This window comes from Danio aesculapii, chromosome 15 (assembly GCF_903798145.1).
Source record: "Danio aesculapii chromosome 15, fDanAes4.1, whole genome shotgun sequence".
NCBI classification, from domain to species: domain Eukaryota; kingdom Metazoa; phylum Chordata; class Actinopteri; order Cypriniformes; family Danionidae; genus Danio; species Danio aesculapii.
Window position 1 is genome coordinate 11557247 of NC_079449.1, and position 19907 is coordinate 11577153.

Here is a 19907-nt window from a genome sequence, read left to right on the forward strand (position 1 = left end):
AACCCTTTAAACGGTTCAGGAAATACACTGTGGTTGTCTGTGAAAAGGGCATAATAATTTTTTATAATTTTTAATAATAATTTTTTAGGGGTTTTCACCTTTATTGGGATAGGACAGTGGAGATATTACAAATAGGAAAGTGTGGGGAGCAGAGATAAGGGAAGGATTAGCAAAGGACCTCAAGCAGGGAATCGAACTCGGGTCGCCGTGAGCACCTTGGTGCTATGTGTCGACGCTCTAACCACTAGGCTATTGGCGCCTACAGCAATAATCATATTAAGCATAATCTGACAACGTGGTTACTTCATACAGTATACACAGTGTGCATAATTAGACATTTTGTGCTGTCGGTAGCTGTACTTTTGCGCATGCAGGTCAGTTCAAGACCCTGATCTGTTCACACTGCAAATCGGATATTGGTCACATTTAAAAAACAATGTGAACAGCTATGCAAAAAAATCAGTTATGAGAAAAAAAAATCTGATTTGAGCACTAAGCCTCGCAGTGTAAACGCAGCCTAATTTTTATTTGTTATTTTTATCTAAAATCTGAAAATTGGATCTACAATCTTTCCTCTTTCACAAATCTTTGCATGCATCAATGCTCTCAGAATCACATTTTCGTTTGTGTTAAATTTGCCACAGATTTCCTGTCGTTTGATGACTTTATTGGCGACCCGTTTGACGAGGGAGTTCGTCATCGCAGGCCTGGTTTTCACAAGGTTCCAGCCATCAAACGGAAAGTGGAGAAGGTACAGAGATTACTGACTTTTCTTTTATTGATTGTTTTGAAATGTCATTCAAGCAGCAAAGCAATGTTCATATTTTTCTATGTTAACAGAGTCCTCAGGAGCAGACGCCACCCAGCGTCCTCGCAGCTCTTGCTAATGGATTTGCAGAGAGAGAACAGGAACCCGCAGAACCCACATATAAGATCCGGGTCGATTTTAAGGTAAACATCGATATTCCTTTACCATCATGAGCATAAACATCTCAAAAAAAGGATTTATGTTGGCAGATAAAGGTTGAAGATTTGTTTTTAATATGATTGATTATGATGGTTGGCCACATGATGGCAGCACCTGACCGTAATGAAAGGAATCAGGGGTATTCAGTTTAAGTAATCCTTGTTTCAAATATTTTTATGAAGGAAGTATCCTATAAAAAATAGTAATATTTAAATAGTAATAGGAACTTTGCTTTATTTGAGTAGGTTTTATAATCTGATGCAAAATGTTCTTTTCTGAATCATTATTCCAGTCTTTATTGTCACATGATCCTTTAGAAAACATTTTGATTGGCTGGTTTGAGGCACAAGAAGCATTTAAATTTACTTTATATAAAAAATGAATACAAATGTGCAGTAGTTATTTAATTTCTATTTTAGTTGTTAATAATAGTTTGAATTGGTTATAATTTTATATTTTCAGTTTTCATGACTATTAGTGAAAGTATTTTTGTCACCTTTTTATTTTTAATTTTGTTTTATTTTTGGGTAAAAATCTAATCGAAAAGGCGGCCTCACCAAAGCTCCAAAAATACCAATTTATTAAGTTAAAAAGGCTAACACAAAGCGAGTAACATTTCGAGCACACGTCTGTTCATCAGACAGTGTTCATCACGGCATGTTGCTCTTGTCATACACTTCTGGATCACATGATCTCATACATAAGGTTTAGATTTCGGTTTTGGATTTAGAATTAGTTGCGCTTAACCCTGCTTTTTAAATGTGTTTCCTTTTGACTTTGAGATGAATTTGAGAATGTTTAATTCCTCCTGCGGTCTTGAAACTCACAATTAATTTGTACATAAATGAAACATGGCAAAGAGAATGGGACAACTGCATAAATAATAAATGACATGAAATTAACCTGAAAATAAATGAAAGACATTTAGCAAATTATAATTTTGAGACCAGGCATGATCAAACTGTCTATACCAGATGTCGAATTGGACATTCTAGGTTGACACATTTATATTTACTGAATAACGAAGCACCACCCAAATGTAATTACTGCCTGGCTGCTCTTACCATAAAACATATTTTGTTGGAATGTGGAAGTTTTATTAGCGTTAGACAACATTTTTTTAAGGAGAGTACTTTGATGGACATTTTTAAAAAGGTTCCACCAGGAAGAGTCTTAAATTATTTATCAAAAATTGAACTGAAAAATGATATTTAAACTTGAATATATTTTTGTGCGAATTTTATTTATTTATATTTTATATATTTATTTAAGTAACTTTTTATTGTAATACGAATTTGTTTTATTCATGTAATATTTTATGTATATCCATTTTGCCACGAAGTTGCCATAAGTTGCTGATGTGGCAATAAATAAATAATAATAATAATAATATGAGATGAATTTGATGCATCCTTTCTGAATAAATATGTTAACATCCTGAGCTCTACAAATGATTTACAAACATACTTTGTAAATTTTTCATTTGATTAATAACCTACAAGTAATGCAAATTAATTTGGAATATACAAATGTTAAGAAAGAAAAACAAACAGAATAACACAGTATTATTTTTAAATCCCATTTCATGCTCTCATTTTGGATCTATTGTAAATTTTCAATATTCATTGTTTGGAGTTTTGTGTTTTGTGCTGATAATATTTTTTTTCACAGTGTAATTCAGACTTTATAAGAACATAAACCCTGTTTATGTGTTGAAGTGTGTGACGTTAAACGGTTCTCTGTCTCTCTGGTGTCTGTCTACAGGAGGACTGCAGTGTTCAGAGCGTGTGGGCGACAGGAGGAGTCAGTGTTCTCACTTCTGTACCCCTCATGCCCTCCTGCGTCTGCCTGCTGTGTGCCAGTAAAGGCCAACATGAGGTGCGTCCTGACTGCTCTTCAACACATTAAAGGGATAGTTCACCCAAACATTCTGTCTACATTTACTTTCCTTTTACTTGTTTCTGAACTTTAGCAGTTTCTTTCTTCTGATAAACACAAAAGAAGATATTTAGAAAAATGTTGGAAACCTGTAAACCATTGACTTCCATAGTGTCTGTTTTTCCTGATATGAATGGTTACAGGTTTTCAACATTCTTAAAAATATCTTCTTTTGTGTTCAAAAGAGGAAAGAAACTCATATAGATATTAAACCAGTCGAGGATGAGTAAATAGTGGGTAAATTTTCATTTGACCTCGAAGAGACTCTTAGACACTTAAATACACCTAGTTTATCAGATTCATTCTAAAATAAATATACTTGTTTATAGGGTTGGGTGATTTAGCCTAAAAACAAAACCTTAATTTGTCGAATATTTTAACTCAATTATGATTAATGAGCGATTATTTTATTTATTTTTATTTATTTATCTACTATCTTTGATTATTTATTGAACATCAATACACACATTTACTCTTCTCAATAAATTAACTCCTGTAAATAATATTTTAAACAGTGCATTTCTTGAGTCCTCTGTAAACAAATATTTTAATGTAAATAATAACTTTGATGTAATGGAAAATATGCCGTCTCAAGACATCTCAGACGCAGCTTTCAATCATCCTCAATGTAGTGCAAACTAAGGCTCAAGAGTGGGTCCATCATCCTACTTGACCAGAGATCAGATGTGGCTGCAAAGTGGCTGTGGATGTATAACCCAGCTTCAGCCTAACAGAGCGTGATCACGTGACTCCACACGCGGTAGAGAAATTTATTGAAATAATCGACCTTGAAAAATTTGATTGATTATAGGAATGTCGATCTCGATTAGTTTTCGATGAATTGCCCAGCCCTACTTGTTTATTCTGCCACATTGATAAATGTTAACCTAAATAATTCAAACTCCTAATGCTTCTCGATTTTTAATGAACCAGTATTATTCTTAAAAGGATATTTCACCTAAAAAAATGGCAATTTAATCACTATTTACTCTATTCACTCACTCTAAAGTGGTTCCTTAGTTAATTTCTTTTTTATGGTGAACACAAAAGAAGATATTTTGAAGAAAGCTGAAAACCTTCATAGTAGAAAAAGCAGATACTGTGGGTTTCCAGCCTTTTTAAAAAATATTAACAGAATAGAAGAGCAAAGAAAGAATCTCAAATAGTTTTGTAGCTTGTGAAAAGTGAGTAAATCATGACAGATTTTTCAGTTTTGGATGAACTATACCGATTTGTGCTGTTTGCATTTGATGCGTGAGCAAATCTTTTGGTGTCTTGGTATTCAAATGATTTTTTTTAACCCTTTAAGGTGCACTTCTTGAATTTTTTGGTCCACGCTTGCATCGGATAATATACTGACACAACTCTGATTAATAGTAATAAATGATTAAAATTATAATGATCACCTAAGGCCTCACGGGGGCGTAGTGGGTAGCATGATCGCCTCATAGCAAGAAGGTCGCTGGTTCGAGCCCCGGCTGGGTCAGTTGGCATTTCTGTGTGGAGTTTGAATGTCCCCCTTGTGTTTGCGTGGGTTTCCTCCGGGTGCTCTGGTTTCCCCAACAGTCCAAAGACATGTGGTATAGGTGAATTGAATAAGCTAGATTGTTCGCAGTGTATGTGTGGGAATCCAAAAGTGTATGGGTGTCTCCCAGTGTTGGGTTGCATCTGGAAGGCCATCTGCTGCGTAAAACATATGCTGGATAAGTTGGCGGTTTATTCCGCTGTGGCGACCCCACATTAATAAAGGAACTAAGCCGAAAAGAAAACTAATGAATGAATGTTCGCCTATGGATAAAAGGTTGACCAGATGGTTATGATGCCTGTTAATGATAAATGCATTGTTAGGCCTCTTCACAATCTATTCCTTTTTCGCTAGTAATAGTACCATAGTAAAGTATGTATAAATATTAGGATCATGTTTTGCTCAGTTTCAACTGGTGAAAGACTAGAAATGGCTTATACTCCATAGTACATGTACCTTAAAAAGCCATTCATTGGCCATAAACTTGATTGTTAGTTTGAAGCATTTTTGGATAAATGCATTTTATTACATTTGAAATGTTATATTTAGTATTACTTTAGCACCATTTATTCCGTATTTAGTGTGTTTGAATAATTGTGACATCTGTTTTAATACGTAAACTTAAAATTGACAAACTTGTAATGCATATAATGATAATACAAGTTTGTAAATTGTAACAGACTCAGTCCGGTTTCAGAGCTGACTGTGTTGTTGCTCTAGTATTTTTTCCATTCATTTTTTCAGGCAGATTCACTAGGTGTTTTGTTTAAATTAGGAATGAGGAAAATGCATACTGTATTGTCATTTTGTCAACCTGATGTCCTGCAGATGTTGTTCTGTCAAGTCTGCTGTGAGCCTTTCCATCGCTTCTGCTTGGACCCTTCGGAGCGCCCACTGGAGGAGAACAAGGAGAACTGGTGCTGTCGGCGCTGCAAGTTCTGCCGGGTCTGCGGCCGCAAGAATAAAGAATCCAAGGTAGATCGCCAGCTTCAGAAGGGGATATTTATGCTTTGACTTAATATTACAGATAGAGCTTGCAATATTTAGTTTTTCCGTAATATATATTGCAAAATTAATATAATTTCACAAGATGACCTATATGTTTATTTGAAAAGAATTCATGAATCTGCATTGATTGTGATTAATTTGAGAGGAATCTGCATGAAATATAATAAGTAAAATTACAAGCATAAATTAATCAAATGTAACAAAGATACAAATGAAGTAATTAGGGCTGTATGCTTTTCTGGAGGGTCTTGACAGTATTGAAGTACAAAAAATGGAATTTTGAATCAAAAACTTTCGTCAAAGTTGTCCTAAAACTATTCAACACCCATTCTTGTCTAATTTTTGACTACTATAGTTTTCATTGTAGAAATAAAAACAATTATTCTTAGGTAAAGCCACTAGTGATAGGAAGTTCAGATCATTTTATTGACTCGAACTTTGAGTCTCGTTCAGCGAGATGAACGAATCTTTTTTCGAGTCATTTCGTTCAATTTGCCAACATATTATTGAGATGTTACAAGTTGCTTCCAAACTCATCTACAACTACACCAAACGTTGATCACACTACAAACAAGTCATAAGTAGAATGCTATAAGAAAAAGAAAATGAAAATAATCATTTATTTTCTACCTGCTCTTTTGTCTATGATTATGTCAGCTCACCTCTTCTGACAGGTTTTCAAATTTAAGTGCTTCGTTCACGTCACACTGACAGTCCTATATAAGCTTAATCAATGCACACAGTCTGAGCCGAAAGGAGCCATGATTAGTTCACCTTTCGAGTCTTAAGTTTAAGTCGTTCGTTCATCACTTTGACAGCGTGTGAAGAGAGATGACTCAGACTCGAGAGATGAATGGATCAAATCTTTTTCTGGCTTTAAATGTATATGATTGGCTTCTGTCAACCAACTATTCAAGGTGTTCAAGGCTACTAGAGACTATTAAGCAGGTGTGAGTTGAAGATGGTTGGAGCTAAACTGTACAGAGCTGCGGCCCTTCAGGAATTGAGTTTGAGACCATTGGTTTAAAGCAAACATTTATAATTTGTCTTGTTTTTTTTGTGTCTTGATGTCTGTGCAGCCTCTGCTGGAGTGTGAAAGGTGTCAAAATTGTTATCATCCTGCCTGTCTTGGTCCCAACTATCCCAAACCCAACAAACGCAAGAAGCCCTGGGTAAGTCTGTGATGGAGGGACTTTCCTCAGCGTGAAAGATCTGCAAGCTGATTTTATTATGTTTGCGGTCTCGGCTTTCTTGACTAAGCATTTTTGTTAAAACTTCAAACCAAATAACACAGGAGTGCAGTGTAAGGTTAACACGGATGAAGTACAGTCTAAGTGTTGTTCTGAACCAAAACATTTTCTGAGGAACTCTGATATGGACATTTTGCAGAACTGATCACAGCAACCACAGCTCAAAATAAAAAAAAGGTGTAAATTTCAGCAGAGTTTAATGCAGGGCAAAGGAACATGGGTGTTTTAGTACTGTTCAAATTGCAAAATTCATGTTTGTGTTGGAGATTTAGTTCACACACAAATGTAAATTAAGTCACAGGAGTCTTTGTTTTCTCAACCTTATGCTTTTCTGAGGAACTCTGATGTTGACGTTTTAAAGGCATTGTTTTTGAAAGAGGCTGTTTGCAATAGTTGTTTATACATAGTGGATTTACACTAAAGCTTTGTCTACAGATTGTAAATTGTGATTAAATGCTATTTACGCAAAGTAAACATCACATTTTCTTGACTAGAGCTAGATGCTGTTTACATTAAATCCAAATAACAGCGGGAGTTTATGCCAAGTAAAAATAGCAGAATTTTGGGTGCCGTTCACACTAATGCGTGTTCATTTTAAAACGCATTTGTATTGTGTTACGGTTACAACTGGTGCTTCGACCTTAAACTCTGGCATGAGGATCGTTTTCATTATACTATGCCATTTTAAACATCATCATAGCATTATGCTATTTATAGACCATTTTGTGGGGTGTAAACATAAACAGTGCTCCCAACGTATTTCCTGTTTTACATTTTTAATTTCTATAGCTTCCGAGAATCAAAAAAGAGCCACATATTAATAAATAATGTTATGATAGCTGTTTTGACATTGAGTTATGATTGAATCGCCTCTTGTTACAGTTATGAAAGTTTGATAACAAGCAGGAAATGTTTATGGGCCAATGACGTGAACACATTGAAATGGTCTATACTCTATATTCTATTGAAACAATATGTAAACAATAGTATTTTTATCTTCTAGAAGTGTCTTTAGATGCTATTTATACTTTGTGAATATATTAAACACTAATTCAAACATACTATATTGAGTGTAAACAAAAATATTTATCAAGTTGATGTCAAACTCGTGGTTTTGAAGGCATTGTTTTTGAAAGAAGCTGTTTGCAGTAGTTGTTTATACAAAGTGGATTTACACTGATGTTTTGTTTACAGATTGTAAAAGGGGTTAGATACTATTTACGCAAAGAAAAGCATCACATTTTGCCGATGAGAGCTAGTTGCTGTTTATAATAAATCCAAATAGCAGGAGTTTATGCTAAGTGAAAATGGAGTTTTTCTTGGGTGCGGTTTACACTAGTGCATATACATTTTAAAACGGATATATTTTGTTATGGTTACAACTGGTACTCCGTCCTTTAACTCCAGCATTTTCGACATTTAGTGTTTTGAAAAGCTAAAAACCCATTTTAATTTGGAAGCGTTGGTGTTTCGTTTCAGTTTAGACTGTCTGGATGAGGATCGTTTTCATTATAATACGGCATTTGAATATCTCCTTAGCATTATGCTGTTTATAGAGGTTTTTGAGGGATGTAAACAAACAATGGTCACAACGTATTTCCTGTTTTACATTTTTAATATCTATAGCTTCCAAAACACCAAAAAAGCCACATATTAAATAATGTTATGATAGCTGTTTTGACATTAAGTTATGATTGAATCGCCTCTTGTTACAGTTATGGAAGTTTGATAACAAGCAGGAAATGTTCATGAGCCAATGACATGGACACATTGAAATGCTCTATCCTATATTCTATTGAAATAACATGTAAACAATAGTATTTTTACCTTCTAGAAGTGTGTTTAGATGCTATTTATACTTAATGGAAATATAAAACAGTATTAAAAAATACCATATTGAGTGTAAACAAAAATATTTATCCAATGTATGTCAAACTCTGGTGTTGATGTTTGAAGGTATTGTTTTTGAAAGAGGCTGTTTGCAATCTGTGTTTTTACAAAGTGGATTTACACTGATGTTGTGTTTACAGATTGTAATAAGTGGTTAGATACTATTTACGCAAAGTAAAGCATCACATTTTCCTGATGAGAGCTAGATGCTGTTTACAATAAATCCAAATAGCCATTTAGCGGGAGTTTATGCTAAGTGAAAATAGAGTTTTCTAGGGTGCGGGTTAATTTTAAAACATATGTTTTGTTATGGTTACAGCTGGTGCTTCGATCTTTAACTCCGGCATCTTCGACATGCGAGAAGTGAGCATTTGGATAATGCTAAAACCCATTTTAATTTGGAAACATTGGTGTTTCGTTTCAGTACAGACTGTCTGGATGAGGATCATTTTCATTCTAATATGCCATTTTAAAACTAAAACTCACCAATGTAAACAGCACCTTAGGATTATGTTATTTATACTAATAGTGACGTATTCTATTAACACTATGTAAACAATAGTATTTTTACCTTCTAGAAGTGTATTTAGATGTTATTTATACTTTGTGGAAGTATAAAACAGTATCCAGAAATACCATATTGAGTGTAAACAAAAAACTTTTGTTTACCGATTGTAAGAAGCAGTTAGAAACTATTTTTTCAAAGTAAGCATCACGTTTTCTTTGAGCTAGATGCTGTTTACAGTCAATCCAAATAGCAGTTCTCGTGCACACAGAACCAGCAGTTGGAAACATGCAGAGCGAGAGAAGATTTTCCTCTAGTTTATCGATCGCGAATGTTTGGCTTTTTTGGACGGATACAAAAAAGTGTAAAAGGATAATAGTAGTAGTATTATTCATGTGTCACCACCAAATTTACTTGAGTGGCCTAAATATACCTGGGTGGCCCTCCCAAGTAAAGTCTATGTGTGGCAAGCACTGAAATAGTTTGATAACATGCAGGAAATGTTCATGGGTCAATGACATAAACACTTTGAAATGGTCTATACTATATTATATTAAAGCAATATGTAAACAATAGTATTTTTACCTTCTAGAAGTGTGTTTAGATGCTATTTATACTTGAAATAAATAGAAATAAATTAAAAAAGTATCCAAAAATACCATATTCAGTGAAAAGAAAAATATTTATCAAACGGATGTTGCTTTACTGGGACAATAAAGCATTTCCTACACCTAAAACTTCCCCGAATGATAACAGTAAACACCCATTAGGCATTTTATGTACACTTCATTTGAATATCTTTTTTTAAATAATCAGAACAGACTTGAAAATTTTCCATTACAATGGCTGTATATATACTACTGCTGTAATATATTTTGTGGGCAGGCTATTAGCATTAATTGTAAATAGACACTCTGTTGATTTTTGGTCCAACTGTCTCTCTCGTTGCAGTTTCTGAATGATGTGTGAGCTCATAGCGAAAGGCCGATGTGTGACTTCTGTGTTTTTGTAGGTGTGTATGACTTGCATCCGCTGCCGGAGTTGTGGTGTGACTCCAGGGAAGAGCTGGGATACCGAGTGGAATCATGACAAGGGCTTGTGTCCTGACTGCACCAGACTGTTTGATCAAGGTGAGACATGCAGGATCTTGCAGTGTCAGACATACAGTTGAAGTCTGAGTTATTAGCCCTCCTGAATTATTAGCCCCCTTGTATATTTTTCCCCAATTTCTGTTTAACGGAGAGAAGATTTTTTTCAACACATTTCTAAACATAATAGTTTTAATAACTCATTTCTAATAACTGATTTATTTTATCTTTACCATGATGACAGTAAATAATATTTTACTGGATATTTTTCAAGACACTTCTATACAGCTTAAAGTGACATTTAAAGGCTTAATTAGGTTAACTAGGCAGGTTAGAATAATTAGGTAAGTCATTGTCTAACAGTGGTTTGTTCTATAGACTATTGAAAAAAATAGAGCCTAAAGGGGCTAATAATTTTGACCTCTAAAAATTTAATACGGCTTTTATTCTAGCCGAACCAAAACAAATCACACTTTCTCCATAAGAAAAAATATTATAGGAAATACTGTGAAAAATTCATTGCTCTGTTAAACATCATATGAGAAATATTTAATAACAAAAAAAATCACAGGAGGGTGAATAATTTTGGCTTCAGCTATACTATGGAAAAAAACTCTGCTTAAATTCAAATTTTTTCTGAACTTTGGATTTTTTTAAGGTAAGGTATTTAGCGAGTGGAGCGAGCAGCCGAAAACATTTGGATATGTTTGTAGAAAAGGCTTTTTGTGTAATGCACTGATATCGTTAACAATGCAATGAATAGCCGATTTCACTATTAACCCCGCTTTTATTCATTAAAGGCTTCTCAACGCCGCATTTCTGTTGCGCCAGAAAAAAAAAGCTGCTGCAAACTAAAGCACACACATTGGATTAACTATAGCAGCAAGCTGTTGACATATTGCGTCTTTTCCGCACGCAAGTACATTATTTCCAATGGAGACGTGCCCATATTGGAAGTAAGCGGACCAACGCACTTGTGCCCTGCTGGCGCACACAGTAGAACTTATTTCACGCTGTAGTGGTGAGAGTTGTGCGTGGCTTTTAGTGCAATGTAAACAAAAGATATGTTAGACGAATTATTACCGATTAATAAAACGATTTTGTATGTATGAACGCAGATAATAACAACAGTTCCTTAAAATGTTTAGCTAATATAAAGCTTAAATTTACATTAGACAAAAACGATTTTTTATTTATTCTTATTTTTATTTATTTATTCATTGTTCTGTCATTTATTTTTATTGTAAAATTATCACTCATGTTTAAATCAAAAACTTTTTCATTTATTTTTAAGTCCAAAGAGAGAAATGGACTATTGTTTGTTTTTATTCATATTTTGTGCTGTATTTGGTTACTGAGCAGCAATAAACAACACTTTAAAATATAAGCAGTTTTCATGTGATTTTTCTAAACTAGTAGTGTTTTGAATTTAATAAATGCATAATAATCGTGAAAACCGTGAAACCATGATTATTCTTCAGACTATAATCGTACAACCAAAATCTATAATCGTTGCATCCCTAATTGTTACACAGTTTAAAACATAACATATGAATGTGTTTAAATGTAGAAGAAGCCTACTTCAGCAATACACTGATTTTGTGCCTTGAAATACAATACAAATATGGCTCTTATATGCTGTTGTGTCATCACTTATATTGACTTATATAAGTCATATCTCTCCGGCCCCTCGTTTGGGATGCTTTTCATGAACTGACCCCCATTACAAACTAATTGAATGTCCCTGATGTATACAATTATAAGCAGTTATTACTGGTAACACTTTATAATAAGGTTGTATCAGTCAGATGCCCTAGTTTTTCATGATTTTTTTTGTGAATTTTTTATTTTATTTTATTTTTTGCGATTAAAAATGACTGATTTTGTGGTGGTAATTGCCAGGAATTTGCAAACAATTTAATGATTAAAAATATAAATTATATTCATGTGTGTATATATATATTTCCATATTACCATATTACATAGCCTACTATGTTTGGTGTGCAATCTGACACAAATCATAAAAATAAAGCTTCTTTATTTTGGTCTTGTCAAGACAAGATCTAAAACAGTAGGGATTAAGCCAAAGGAAGTTTGTATAAATCTTATTTTTATCTTTACCTTTGACTTAACTAGTTAAATAAAGGTTATTTTCCACGATCTTACTTTCTCTTAGATTTCACTCACCAGAACTTACTCAGGACATGTGTTAGGGCTTCCCCTACCGTAGCACAACCTGAAAACACAGACTGTAAAACTCATCACTGGCAGGGAAGCGGTTTCTCTTGTCAACTGCAGGAAAAGAGTTAGGCGAAAATATTTTACGCACACCATAATACCAGCCACACACGTAAAGCACAAATAACGTCCTTCAGTTCAGTCACGTCCAGCAGCCGTCATCCTTGAACCGATCTCCATCATTGTAAGCTGCTTGCTCTTTGGTCTGTTCCACTGCTCCGTTTGGTAGATGTTTCCCCCTTTCTTTTGCAGTCTGAACTTAGCGCATTAAACGCACAAAACATCCAATTCGTGCCACAGGATGTCTAATCCAATCATTGTATTGACTTCACATGTAAATCACTCACGCTTTATCCACGTCTGCTTACTGCTTACAGACTGCAAAACAATTCCGCCCACTTCCATGTAATGCAATGATTGTGAGGGCGCAGGTGAGATGTAATTTTTCGAGAGACACTCAAATTCATCACGTATGTAACGTCATGTACAACAATTAGTTGCAAACTGAAGTAAATCTTATTTGATTATATGGTTTGGATTTGGATGTTTTATAAGATTATTTACATTTTTTGCCATTATTTTGCGTTTAATTAAGAATTTTCCAAGATCACAAAAATGTGCTGCTTTTTGTTGATTTTTGCCTTGGATTCAGTGATTGTGAAAAACTAGGGGGTCTGATTAGTTAATGTGTATATTAACATAAACAATTTACAATGCATTTTTTACAGTATTTGTAAACATTTGTTAGTGGTTTTTGATGCAAGTCAAGTTGTCCATAGTTAGTTTGTGTACAGTTGTGTGCTAAAGTTTGCCGGAATTTAATCTGCCAATAATATTGGGGATGCTGTGTAGTTTATGAAATCGATAAATTCCTGCTTGATTTGATGTCATACTGCTTTCTTTACTGCAGTAAACAAGGCAACACTATTATTCTTGCTGTTCTGTTGGCACTACCTGCTTGATTAGCGTTTTATTAGGTACATCAGTAATGTTTTAGTGTCAGATTTGGTTTCTTACAACAGTCAGTGTTTAGTAAATATACTGTAACTTAAAATGTGGCCAATGTTACCATTTGAATCCTAAAGGGGCGATTAGGTTTTAAAATGTGTGGGAATAGTCTTGAAAAAGGTCTTAAAGGGTATTGAATTTCACTCTCTGATTTTTGTATGTACCCTGAACTAAAGTCAGCAATCAAATTTGTTGAAGTTTTGTATTTTAATAATGCATTGTGTGTTTTTGTGCACCCTAACAATTTATGTAACACTGAACTTTTAGTGTTTACCGTTGTTGTGAAAAACACCATCTGCATCAAACATATTTGTTCACAGTTAGGGAATTTTCTGTTTGTGTAGGCAACTACTGCACCATGTGCTTCAAGTGTTATGAAGATAATGACTACGATAGCCAGATGATGCAATGCTCAACGTGTAACCACTGGGTCCATGCTAAATGTGAAGGCCTGACAGGTGAGTGACAATGTCGGATTGTGTTTTTTAATATATTTTTTTAATTGTTTTTTTTTTTTTTAATTTTTATTATTATTGTTTATTTTAGTCCATCAAATGCCATATAATACAATTGGACATGGCATCAACATTTCTTTCCAATCTATCTGTAAGAATTATAGTATGTATGAGTATATTAGCTGTGTGTGGGTTTGTGTATACAGTATGTGTATACAATAATCAATATTTGAAGCATGGCCAAGTCTGAATTATTAGCCCTCCTGAATTATTAGCCCCGTGTATATTATATTACCCCCCAATTTCTGTTTAACTGAATAAAGATTTTCAACACATTTCTAAATATAATAGTTTTAATAACTCATTTCTAATAACTCATTTCTTTATTTTTGCCATGATGACAGTAAATGATATTTGACTAGATATTTTTCAAGATACTAGTATTCAGCTTAGTGACATTTAAAGGCTTAACTAGGTTAATTAGGTAAGTCATTGGAAAACAGTGTTGTTCTGCAGACAATCGGAAAATAATATAGCTTAAGGAGGCTTATAATTTTGACCTTAAAATGGTTTAAAAATGTAAAACTGCTTTTATTCTAGCCAAAATAAAACAAATAAGAAGAAAAAATATTATAGGAAATACTGTGAAAATCCCTTCCTCTGTTAAACTTCATTTGGGAAATATTTGAACAAGAAAATGTGTGTGTTACATCCCTTTTGTTACTTTTTAATGGTCGAGGGGGAACGAAAAGGGAAACATTAAGCCAGTGGTAATTATTGCTGCCATTGCTGGAACAACAAGACACAAAAGTGCTATTTAAGTGAACTTGTTTATTATAAACAAGCTGCGGATGTTTAAATGCCTATAGACAAATTAAGTTTCACACAAATGTAGGTATAAGAAATAAGACAAGAAATAAAAAAAAGGATTGAGCACATTTAACATGAGGAGGGCAAAGGGAACGGGATTGTGTCAAACAAAAGAAAAGAATAAAACAAAAATCAACTAACTAACCCATTTAACTCTTCCCCTAGAACTTCCCCTAAAAAAGTACCTTGAACGTCTGAGACATTGTATCTTACCTACTCTCTCCTTCCAAAGCAAAACTTACAAGTGTGGCACAAATCCGTAACCTAGTGCGTTTACCTAAAAGAGTGCTGCGTGTTATGGAAATCACTATTCCCTCTCCTCCATCTAGAATACACAGATACAATGTTCACACTCCAGTTCGTTGCAAACAAAGCACACTAACAAAAGTTAACCAAACAACAGTGGATCAAAGCAAAAGGGGAAGAAACACACACAGAAAACAAATGTCAAACACAGCTCAAGTACACACGAAATGCCGGCTATCCCGAATTGATGCGGCGTTTCCCTTATATCAGTGTCCCACCGTCTTGCAGCGCAACGATTGGGGCTCTTCTCAATTGCATCATTGCATGTCTGTCTGTGTCCCAAATGATTGACATCCAACACAGCCAACCCACGTATATTAAAAACGCAAAACAAAACCAGCAAAACTGAAACAACAGTCCCCAAACTGTATAACGTCATATAGACCGAACAATTCAGTTCAATTCACCTTTATTTGTATAGCGATTTTACAATGTAGGTTGTGTCAAAGCAGCTTCACATGAAAGATCATAGTAAATTGAATCAAGTGTATGTATACTTGTTTTTGTGACATGTCAGGACATACATATGTATAATGACATAGGTATGACCGGTATTACTAGAAGATAGTAAAATATGGGGACGTTGCTGGTGTCAAAAATAAACTATACGTATCATACAGAATGAGCTTTTTTCCAGAAAGTAAAACTGTGCAGTTTCCTGTGATGCTTGGGCCAATATACAATACAGTTTGTACAGTATAAAAACAATGGAAGCCTATGGAATGTTCCCACAATACACAAAAACAAACAATGTGTGTGTGTGTGTGTGTGTTATTTTATTTATTTGTGTTTATTGTGCATTGTGGGAAATTGTTTTTATATGTGGCTGGAGTTTTCTTAAAGCATTTCTTCACATTCACTGAGTACTCATAAAAGTTTCTTACAATTGTATCATGCATCCAGAAAAACAACATTGTGTTCCCTAACTAAACATTTCCCAAGCCACTTGTTTTCCATGGCTGGGAACAATATCCTCTAGAATTTCCTAACAGGATTTCACATTTTGCATGCTTTTGTGAAATCAGCATTTTCATCACCTTTTCAACCAGGATATGTAGCAGTCAGTCTGTCATTCTCAAATGATCATGTCCCGGTCATCCTTCCCCCTAGCAGCTTACTAAGAAAACAGATAACAGATTTAATTGAGAAATTTGCCACTCCCCAGTGCATCTGTGTTCTAATAAATGTTGATTTTTTTTTCTGACAGATGACTTGTATGAAATCCTGTCGAGTCTCCCTGAGAGTGTGGTTTACTCCTGTCAGCCGTGTCTGAAAGAGCAGCCAGATGGAGAGGCGGTCAGTGGAGCAGGGTGGAGGGATCTGCTTGACCAAGAGCTCAGGACGGGGTTAGAAAGACTGCTGTCCTGCATGATGGGCTCCACCCTCACCCAACACCTGGTCACCTGCAAGAAGGTCAGCGTCCTGTCACATGCAACCCTTTTAAAGGACCCATGAAATTAAAATCAAGTTTTTACGGTGCTCGGCATAATTGAGTACACCCCATTTTGAAAAGGAATGTTTAAATCCATTTCTCAGTGAATATTGGTCATATATTTTGGTGCATTTGAACGAAACAAATTTTTAAACAGATATATTTATTTATTTATTTTTAATTCTTTGTTTATTGGTTTTAATGAACATACAAAAAAATGACAATAACAAGGCTATCATTAGACTGAAGTATAGCAGCAAAAGAAAGCAGTAAAATCAATAAATAAATAAAAATACAAGCAGACTACAAAAATCATAATAAACAAATAAAGTTCTGCTGTGATTGCGTAAAGTCACACTTATTATGAAAATCTGAGGCGTCAGAGGTTCATTAAACTTAGTTTAAACTACATGACTTGATTTTGTGTCTTTTAATCGCTGTGGTGTTCACACTACGTGACACTACATAAATGATCGACAAGATCGCACTACATGATCTGACAACAACTCATTCCCCAACAGCTCAGTCAAGCTACAGTCAAGAGCATTGTCTCTGTTGTAGAAGTAGGATCAAGTGTCTTGTTCAGTTCTGTACCAAAGAGGCATAGTGTTGGTGTGTTGTCCAATGGAGTTTGCAAAGCTTTGACTGTAAAGTCCTGTGCTGCTTTTCAGAATTTTTTTTAGCTTTTTGCATTCCCAAGAACATGCATGATTGATCCTGAATAGGTTTTACATCTGTGACAACTGGAAGATACATTGGGGTACATTTTGCTCAAATGAAGTGGAGTCAGATACATCCTTGTATTGTTAGTTTTTAGGATATCTATAAGCTAGTGTGCACCAAAACAGCGATTTAAAAATTCACATTTAGCAAACATTAAACAGATATGTAAAACATGTAAAGCTTGTAGTTTCTTACTTCAGCCTAAATTAATCAATAATTGTTTTCAGGTCACCTCATACTTCAGTTTTTAACAAATCTTCTGACCAATCAGGGTTCAACGCTAAGGATTTTTCTTCAGATTTTTGCTTGCCCTGTCAAAATTTAATTTAAAGTTAATAGCTATTTCTTAGCCAGATATTTTAAATAATGTGTCAAAATCCAAACATAATTGTATACATACACTTTTTATTCAGCATTACTTTTCTTTAAATACAACTGGCAATTAAAAAAATTACAATTGTGGAAAAAAAAATCTATGTATTGAGTCAATTAATCTATTAAAAAAACTTTCGCTAGAATTATTTATTATAGGCTTAAATTATAGAGAGAAATAACAGATGAACTAAAACCGATCATGCAGCAGATCAGTTTTGAAGTTTCTTTCGAGGTGTCAGTCCAGAAATGAACAAAACAGGCCTAATACAAAATATTACAAGATTAAAACATGGAATTTCAGTCGGATAAACAGCACTCGGTATATTTCAACATGTTTTCACTTTCATTTTCGACATGAAACGCACATTTGTCGGTAGGAATGACATCCCGCCCTACGAATAATTTTCTCTTCATTTAACCATACATATGGCTATTACACATCCATAATACAGTCTGATATAGCCCCGGTTTGTTAGTTCATTGGATAGTTTCGCTTTCTCACTACAATCGATCTGCTCCAGAGTTCGTTTCAATTGAGCCAAGACCACCTCATTCAGGCGATCTTGATTCAGGCGATTGATTTGATGCGGATCCGAGCACATTTGCAGGATTCACTTATGCCAAACATACCACCCCAATCCTGTTGTGGTAAATGAGACCGGTTTCAAAACAAACATCTAGGCGTGAAAGCACCCCAAGATTGTATTTGCACGCAATTGACAAACAGTTGCAGCCAAATTAAACTAGTGACAAGGCAGCACTGGCCAATAATGATGCCGTCTACTGTCCCAAGCATCTCGCACACTGGCCACGGGCCATCGGTTCTAATTGTCGAGTCCTTCCAGTCAAATGCTCTCTAGTATCTGACATGCCCTGCTCCCTTCAAGATGCTTCTCATTTGCTTTTCGTTTGATGCACTTGATCTCAACCGCTGTGATAAAACGAAACACTATTGGCTGTTTTTTAAGGGGAGGAGTAGTCAAACTAAAATTTATTTAGACACCTTCAACATTTCTTCACAGTTTATTCACTACATTTTAGAAAAAGTGTAATGAATTACAATCTATGATTACAGATTATTCAGACAACTGTTAGTATGACAATGCTTCCACTATTTAGCAATTAATCGAGTAAAGATATATTTTATTACACTTAGCCTCAATGGCTATGTTTCCATTCCAAGTATGGGTGTAACAGATCATGGTTGATCTGTGATTCGTACGAATCACAATCCTCGGTTCAGAACACACATGACCCGCAGATTAATAAATTTTTTTTACTGGTAGTGTAATCCTAAATTCGTAATGATCACAGAGAGATTGCCTCTTGCATCAATCAAATCACATGTATTGAAAGCATTTAGGCTTTCCTGTAAAATATAATGATGGAAGAAGTCATGGTAGGTTATTTGTGATGTGGTGGGTTTCTTAGGTTATTAAATGTGTTTTCTGTGTTCAAATCTGAAAACGCAAAAATCGGTAAAGAGATTGAGTCTTTAGTCATTTGAGGTAGTTATGAAGTTACAGTCAAACAACACAGTACTGGGAGAACAGTTTATAGTTGAAATAAAACCACTAATGTTTATGGTAAAGATTAAATCACCATTAAATGCATTTAATGACGCTCAAAAAAGAAAGTTGTAGGCAGCATTTACATTATTTAACCAATAGGTGGCCATCAAAATATGCCACTGAATAATTCTTCAAAATTGATCATCTAGCAATGAAACATGAAGTTTTATGAGTGAATAACTGAATCATTTATTGAAAATGAGACTGAAAATAATTATGGGTTGTACAAATCATAATGTTAGATTTCTACGTTTAGCGTCATCAGCAACAGTAGTAGTAACAGTGAACTTTCCACAGTACTGAATATTTTACAATTTATTTTTATTCAGCTGATTATCTCCTAACAAAATTACAAGTTCTGTTTGTTAAAACCAAAAGTTTCTTGCAGTACTGTTTTTGAAATGAATGGAAAAGCAAATTACATTTGTCTCCTGCCCTTTTAGGCAGGTCTGAAAAATGGTTTGATTCATAACTAAAACACCATATGTGGGATACATGTGATCCGAACCGTGAGATTTGTGATCCGTTACACCACTAATCCCAAGATGCAAATTAGATGCAAAAGAAGTAGTGCAAAAACATTTTTGATTTAAAGGGTCGTTAAAATCAACATGTCCTAAAAAATTTGAACCAAATATATACAGTTGAAGTCAGAATTATTAGCCCCTCTGTTTATTTTTTTCCCACAATTTCTGTTTAACGGAGAGATTGTTTCAACACATTTCTAAACATAAGAGTTTTAAGAACTCATTTCTAAT

General features: G+C 34.5%; 1 protein-coding gene across 2 annotated transcripts in view; it reads left to right on the forward strand.

Moving 5' to 3' along the window:
* kmt2bb (lysine (K)-specific methyltransferase 2Bb) overlaps positions 1 to 19907 on the forward strand; it is a 90512-nt gene that overhangs the window by 31343 nt on the left and 39262 nt on the right. For both annotated transcript variants that reach the window (XM_056473528.1, XM_056473529.1), the window contains exons 10-17: positions 645 to 751; positions 841 to 951; positions 2732 to 2845; positions 5259 to 5405; positions 6518 to 6610; positions 10096 to 10213; positions 13762 to 13875; positions 16256 to 16461. In XM_056473528.1, the coding sequence (XP_056329503.1) occupies positions 645 to 751; positions 841 to 951; positions 2732 to 2845; positions 5259 to 5405; positions 6518 to 6610; positions 10096 to 10213; positions 13762 to 13875; positions 16256 to 16461 (1010 nt within the window). The remainder of the gene's footprint in view (positions 1 to 644; positions 752 to 840; positions 952 to 2731; positions 2846 to 5258; positions 5406 to 6517; positions 6611 to 10095; positions 10214 to 13761; positions 13876 to 16255; positions 16462 to 19907) is intronic.